This window comes from Desmodus rotundus, chromosome 4 (assembly GCF_022682495.2).
Source record: "Desmodus rotundus isolate HL8 chromosome 4, HLdesRot8A.1, whole genome shotgun sequence".
NCBI classification, from domain to species: Eukaryota; Metazoa; Chordata; class Mammalia; order Chiroptera; family Phyllostomidae; genus Desmodus; species Desmodus rotundus.
In genome coordinates, this window is record NC_071390.1 from 145,175,972 (window position 1) to 145,183,748 (window position 7,777).

Genomic DNA, 7,777 nt, shown 5'->3' on the forward strand with positions numbered 1-7,777 from the left:
CTGTGCTTTACATCCCCATGACTATTTTTATAACTGTCAATTTGTACTTCTTAATTCCTTCACCTTTTGAAAGTAGACTTTTTTAAAGCTATGTGTGCTCGACTGAAAGTCACATTCCTATGACCAGGACCAACAGTGCAGAGATGAAACACAGCCTCCCCTACTGAAACAAAATGATAAACTTGTGACAGGGCGCACTGCTCAAAAAAATGTTCCCATCCAGCATCCAGTGGTTCTAAATCACTACCCGCGGAGAGCATTTCTTTGGATTCTTGTACTTATTCTCAAAGTGCAAATATTTTGGAAAAGGAGTAATGTAAGCTGACACCAGGAGCCTAGAGAAAAGTCAAAGAGGGAACCAAGCACCTCGTCAGTGTGTAATATGAAAAGCAAAACATAAGTATAGCAGCAATCATTTGTAAAAAGATCAGTGAACAACTTCACCTAAGCTGAGGAAATGATATTAACATTAGAAGCTTTAAAATTGTATTAAAATGCCGTGTCTTACGGGGGTAATGGCTAGAGCTCACATGTAATATCTATTGCAGTTTTCACACTCAAGCAATAATCCACGAGACGACATTGCTACAGAAGCGTATGAGGATGAGCTAGACATGGGCCGGTCTGGATCCTACCTGAACAGCAGTATCAACTCAGCTTGGAGTGAGCACAGCTTGGATCCAGAGGACATTCGGGTAATACCAGTATTTTTCATATTTCAGATTGGTCCCATTTATACAGGCAAGCATGTGTGGGTTGGTGTGTATGTGTTCTCGCATGTGCATATGTGTGTTAAAAGAAAGAAAATGAGAGAATGTTTCTTTACATAAGAAGTGAAAACATCAAATGCAGACTTAATCTTCTTCCAAGATGTATAATAATGCTATATATTAGAATGCACAGGCCAATCTTGATAGTCTCAACTGACTTATCGGCAGTCACAATGATGAACTTGTTATACATGTTCCATAATATGGTTTATGCCATTTTGCTGATGGAAAGGTAAGCTAGGTCTGTGAGCAGAGAGCCTGGATTGCTTAAAATAATCTGTGAGCAGATTATTAAAATATTATTAAAATAACATGTCAGCATTTGGAGGAAGTAAATGCTTTGAGTATTTGGTGGTCTGTTGTCCCCTGAATCTAATCTAATATTAGGAGGAAGTTTATCAATGACTACATGGTACTTCCAATATTGTTCCATGGATATGGTTGATCAGTAGACAATACACTGTGTTTTATTATGGTCCAAGCTCAGTCTGGCCCACACAACTTGCAAGTCCAAAGTGCTTGCTCCAGGAAGCAAGGCTAGAACGCATAGGCTCATGTCTTAAAGTTTCAAGTCTATGTGAAACAAAACACAAAGTAATCAGAAAGTAAGAATGAAGAGAAAGCTGATGAGGAGAAATGTTAGGAAGAGCTGTAGAACAATTTCCTTAAAGAGCTCAAGCTTATTGAATTCAAATGACCTTCAATGATATTATCTGGCTGAAACACTAAGTCCCACACCTCTGTGAATTTGTTCTTGTTCTGGCAGGATGAGCTGAAGAAACTCTATGCCCAGTTGGAAATATATAAAAGGAAGAAGATGATCACAAATAACCCCCACCTCCAGAAAAAGCGGTGCTCGAAAAAGGGGTTAGGTCGTTCAATCATGAGGCGTATAACTGAGATCCCAGAGACAGTTAGCAGACAATGTTCCAAAGAGGACAAGGAAGTCACAGAGCATGGCACAGCCAAGAGCACTGCCCTCATTAGGAAGAACCCCCAAGAGACTTCAGGTAACACTGGGAAACCCAAGGAAGAGTCCCTGAAAAACCGAGTCTTCTCGCTGAAGAAATCCCACAGCACCTATGATCATGTAAGAGAACAAACGGAAGAGTCCAACAGTTTACCTACCGAGAGCCAAGAAGAGGAGGCTACAGAAAATTCCACACTGGAGTCTCTGTCAGGTACAAAACTCACACAAACGTTGAAAGAAAACAGCGAGGCTGAGTCCACAGAGTCTGTGCCTTTGGTGTGTAAGTCAGCAAGCGCTCACAACCTCAGCTCGGAGAAGAAGCCGGGTCACCCACGAACGTCCATGTTACAGAAGTCTCTCAGTGTCATAGCAAGTGCCAAGGAAAAGACTCTTGGATTAGCTGGGAAAACCCAAACGTCAGGTGTGGAAGAACGTACTAAGTCCCAGAAACCTCTGCCAAAAGATAAAGAGACCAACAGAAAATACTCAAATTCAGATAACTCAGAGACTAAAGATTCTGTTCCTCAAAACTCCAGTCATTTGGAGGAGCCAAGAAAACCTCAGAAATCTGGGATTATGAAGCAACAAAGGTCCAACCTCCCCACTGCCAATTCTGACATGAGCCCAGGTACCACCGACATGAAGGACAACTTTGACATAGGGGAAGTGTGCCCTTGGGAGATTTATGACCTGACCCCTGGTCCTGTGCCTTCAGAATCAAAAGTTCAAAAGCATGTATCTATTGCAGCTTCTGAAATGGAGAAAAACCCAACATTTTCCTTAAAGGAGAAATCTCATCACAAGCCTAAGGCAACTGAACTATGTCAGCAATCCAATCAGAAGAGCACAGACAAGGCTGAGGTCTGCCCTTGGGAGAACCAAGGGCAGCCCCTTTTTGAAGATGAGAAGCATTTGATATCTAAGACTCAGGTCCCCCCAGGGAGGGCAAAAGATGAGAATGGTGGTCAGCATTATGCAGCCAATGTGTGTGCTGGGCAATATGAAGAACTTCCCCCCAAAGTTGTGGCATCAAAAGTAGAGAATGAAAATGTTAACCAAATAGGAGGCCAGGAAAAAAAGACATCTTCCTATAATTCAAGTAATAATTTTCAGCAGCCTTTAACATCACGAGCTGAGGTGTGTCCTTGGGAGTTTGAGTCCCCAGGCCAACCAAATGCTGAAAATAATGTAGCTTTACCTGCCTCTTTGGCTTTAAATGCAAATCAGATAGCAGGGCCTCAAAAATAAGAGGTCTGGGATACCTTCAAAGTGCAGCATCCCCAGAAAGAAAAGGAAGAAAACTTGAATTTAATATAAGACAGAAGATATAAGGATCAAAAATTCCAAAGAGTATTTGCCAATTAGGGGAAATATGAAAGGTATGGAAAGGTAGAAGACTAAGGAGGGTGGAGAAACATCATCATGGAGAAGTTAAGACTGGCCAAAAAGTCTTTCCCCTGGTAACACTAGGAAAACCTTTGTATTTCAGCCTGTTTAGAGGAAGTAGCCCACAATGCCTGCCCCTGATCAATATTTACCCACAGGACTTTGAAGATCCTAATCAAGGCAAACCAGAAGACACAGAAAAGGTATGAGATTTGCAAAGAAGAATGTATAAGTGAAATTCTAAGTAGCTGACTGAAAAGAACTTACTCTACCTATATAACCTTGATAACACTGCTAACTTAATGCATCCCAAAAATATCTTTTATATTAATGATTTCTCTCATTTTTCTTATAAATGTATGTTTCAGTACATTGTTGTGTCTCATATTCAAGCATTCCAGATTGTATAATTTTTGCAAATAACTTTGATACTATGTGACACACATTTATGCAATCTCCAGCTACTTAATTGTTCTTGCAACTTACAGAATACCTGCTATCAACTTTAGTTGATTCTTGAAGTACAGTAAGCTTTCTCTGGCTTGGGAAGTCATAATTGTTATGATAGAATCTCTTAGTTTTGGCTGTGATTTATATATTGCAAATTTAGATTAAGTCTATTATTTCACATCATGGTTTGTAATACTGTCTTAATCAGGGTTTTTAATACAAGTTACTTGTTTTGCACTTCTTGTTAGGACTCAGAAGCTTTATTAATATCAGAGATCAAGTGGTCCTACATAGTTTTATGTCTCAATAAGTTAAGGACAACTTATCTATTGTTTGAGATCAGAAATAGATAATGCCTTCATTTCAACTAATTGTCCCTTTTCACACTTTCAGTATTTCATACTTAGCGGCATTTCATAAGGAAGAAGCTAAGAGTGAGAAAATATACTGTGCATTAATATTATCTCTGGAAAGGGAAGGCACTAGGAATGACATGAGAATTACAGCAGTACTGTAAGCCAGGAAATTTGCCTTTCAAAACAGACAGAAAGGGAGCTCCTGATAGCACTTTCGAGGTGTTATTTTTTTAAAGAGATAAATTATGATAGCATCAAGATTATTAAATGGATGTATTTTTATCGTGCATACTAAATATATAATATTTTAAATGACCTTAAACTATTTATTCTCATAAACTCTTATTCATTGCTTCAGCTAGGGGTAGAACTTGCTGAGCTCAAATCCCAAAGAAACTTATAACCCAATTATTCCAAGCCTATAAGGTGGTGCCGGCTCATCCTTCTCCCAAGCACTGGAAAACTTCCATGTCCTGCAAATTGTCATTGTGACCCACCTAGCTCAAAACTTAAAGTGCAGAGGGTTATTTGCAAAGCAAAACAGCCCCCAAAGCATATTTTATAAAACTTGTTGCAGTCCACATTGGTCACCTGGCATGAAAATCCTGAGCTTCTGACTTAGCCCTACTGATGTGACCACAGAAGGAGGTTCCATTAAAAAGCTCAGTCTCACTGTATTTAAAGATGAGTCTCTTAAACGCAGAACCCAACTCCCTTTCTCCGGTACTAAACACTGAAGTCTCAACGGCTTATTTGGCCAGGACATTTCCAGACTAAGTGACTTTTTCATTTGGATAAAAGATGAGAAAGGGAATTGGAAGGTGGATGCAGGGCTGTTCTTAGAGAATATCATTCTCGGTGGATGGACAGTAAAAGCTAGGACTTCTTCTTATTCATCATCAAAGTTTTCTCAACAATTTTTATTGAGGAGTAAGTGAGCACTTCACCATTTCACAAAGCCGTGCACATGTCGCCCTCACCCATTTCCTCACTGTGTGCATTACTCAGGTTGGTGGGGTAAGTGTGAAGAGATAGAAATTCTATTTTTTTGTGCGTTTCCTTCATTTATTTTTTTTCTTCCCTTCCTTTTCAATCAAGGCCTATCTACTTGGTAACTTAGAAATACAACTCTAAGGTATATTTGTATACCAGTTTACAGACCCACCTACTTGTTTAATTTATGTCTGAGATCTGTTGGCACTTTATTCACTCTTTGAGACATAAGCAGTTAAGCATCAATGACTTTTTATTGCACTTCAGGTTAATCCTGCTGCAGGTGGGGCTTAAAGAAGACTTGCCAAATGACACCTTAGTCTATAGACTTTCCTCCACCAGCATAAATCAGTGAGAGTGCCTAGGTCTTTCCTAGAGTTTCATTGCCATTACTTATCACCAAGTGTAGATACGTAATCTACACGTCCTGAGGTTGTTTTCCCAGGTTGATAATAAGAAAGTGAATGAGCGCTAATGAGGTCACAAACATTTCCTAGGTTGTCCTTCTCAATGCATGTGCAGGCTGCATCCTGTCCTTATTTTTAAGCCAGGGTTTATAACTAAGTAGATTTATACCAGTTTAATAGAACTGTATATTTTATGCCAGAATTAAATGCTTTATGACATGACTTATAACTCAATCCAGTGTAAACTTTGGTGGCAATATGGACTTGAAACTCGACAGTTCTCTTGTATTTGCTTCCTAGGTTTCTGCATGCAAGTGGTGACAGGTAGGACTGAAAAAACACTGCCTTTTGACTTTCTAGCATTTAGCAACCGAGAGTTGTAGAGTCAATAAAGCTGTAAGTCTCTTCACTTAATCTGTGGTTCTTCTGAAACTGTTATCTGAAACCTACAGCATCCCACCATGAAATATTTGGTAAATTTATGTTGTGACATGTTGCAGCATGTAAATAATTATAACATCTCTGCAATAAAACATATTTATATAAAGTGATTTGTGGCAGTTTGTGTGTTCATCTAACAAAAATTGAGTTTACTTTACCTAACCGACTTTAGAAGGAGCCCTGTATATCTTGGCTTTGGCACACTCATGCACAAACATTCTCATAATGCTGTCTGTAGGAATGAGTATATGTCAGCCAAATACAGCCTCAATGGTACAGGTGATGATTCGGAGCCAATAAAGCCTGTTAGGACCGGTGGCTTTAATTTAAGAAAGCTCTAGCCAAATGGGAACTAGTTCAGCTACCGTTTTTAATTGACTCAACACACATACCAGGCAGTCAGCTACGCAATGATGATGATCTTTCGGTGAACACGACATCCAATAACATTAGGCCCATAAGAGTACCCAGCCACTGCTGTGGTAATGCACAGGAGATTCTGACTAAATCATGGAGTCAAGGACGGCTTAATGGAGAGGACAAGTTCACCAGGCTGCAATCCGGCAGAGGCATCACGTGTGAAACAGAAAGAGTACAAGGTTACAGAGATAATTGTTCACAGCCTTGAAGGCCATGCTTCAGGTTAACTACAGCCTTGTCCTGGTCTCCTGGAAGCTATCAAAACACTTTGAACAGGGTGTAATCAAGTCATACACTAGAAGAATCATTTTGGGAGCAGCCCAAACAGACCAAAGTGGGAAGAGACTAGAGGCAGTAAGATCAGTCAGAAGACTAAGTACAGGAGTCAAGGTAAGAGAGGTTGAAGGCCAAAGGGGGAAAGGAAAAGATTATTGGTTATTTCACCAAACTCGCATCTTCAAATGAGTTCATTGTTATGTTATACTCTTGTGAAGTCAGAACAATTACAGTAATTAGATAACTATATCACATGTAAATGTTCCTCCTAAGTTTGTGGACATTTAGGATAATTTTAAAACTTTTAAAGCCCTCACTGAGGATTAATAGACCTCATATCATCTGCTCATGAAAAAAGCTGTGGAATGGGCTACGAGCCTCATGCCATGGGAAACCAGGACACCACACCGGGCTAGGAAAGGAGCAGAGAGCTGCAACATGCACTTCAATTCCTGCCCACAAGGGGCAGCTCTGGGAGGCAGCGTCAGAGAGAGAGGGAGAGAGGTGGTGTGGCACACGTGGTATGGCACTCCGACAGGGGAGGGTGGAGCTAGCTCTGCCTTATCTCCTCAGTCGTCTTCTTTAAAGGATTCCTAGTGAATGCCTTTTCTCCATTTTTTCACGGCATCTTATATTCCAGATTCTATAGACTCTTGGTACTTACGCACAGAGTCAGTAGTTTCAGCTCTTTGACTGATCCTAAATAGCTAGGACAAAAGGGGGGGGGGGCATTCACAAATTGTGAAAATCAAGTTATTGTGCTTTCTTGTTTGATAAGCAAGTTGCACTTTTTCAGTGTTTGTTGGAATGGCTTAGTTGAGGGCTGTATTATTTTTAATATGTTTATGAATAAAAGTAGACATTGTTTCTTTGTTCTAAATTTAAGACCGTATGTTAAAAAATACCTAAGAGAAGTTTTCTATCAGAAATTGACTTTATCACACAAAAAAATAATCATGTAAACCTATTGTTCTAAAACTAAGTTACTTAAGATTTTATTATATCAGCATATCCCCCTTGAATACTTATAATGACAAGAATAATATCTTTCTAATTTTGGTCATTTTGTCTTAAAACATTTGTTTGTTGGAAAGTACAGGCAAACTTCAAGCACATTGTATATTCTGATTTGGTGTTAGCTGGTTGGAAGGCAGATAATGAAATGTATGAATTGGTTTTTAATTTCCCTCTCTTTCTCTCTGATGTGAAAATAGTGCTTTGCAAGAAATGACTGTCTGATCAAGTGAAAATGGAAAATGAGAAAAAGATATCAGAAAAGCTTTGTGCTGCACAATAGTCACATTTCTA

The 7,777-nt window shown here is 39.4% G+C and overlaps 1 protein-coding gene across 1 annotated transcript in view; it reads left to right on the forward strand.

Moving 5' to 3' along the window:
- The window catches only part of GPR158 (G protein-coupled receptor 158), a 331,316-nt gene extending 325,490 nt beyond the window's left edge, over nt 1-5,826 (forward strand). The window contains exons 10-11 of the mRNA XM_024575934.3: nt 549-695; nt 1,537-5,826. Coding sequence (XP_024431702.1) covers nt 549-695; nt 1,537-2,988 — 1,599 coding nt within the window. The 3' untranslated portion in view covers nt 2,989-5,826. The remainder of the gene's footprint in view (nt 1-548; nt 696-1,536) is intronic.
- The last annotated feature ends 1,951 nt before the right edge of the window (nt 5,827-7,777 follow it).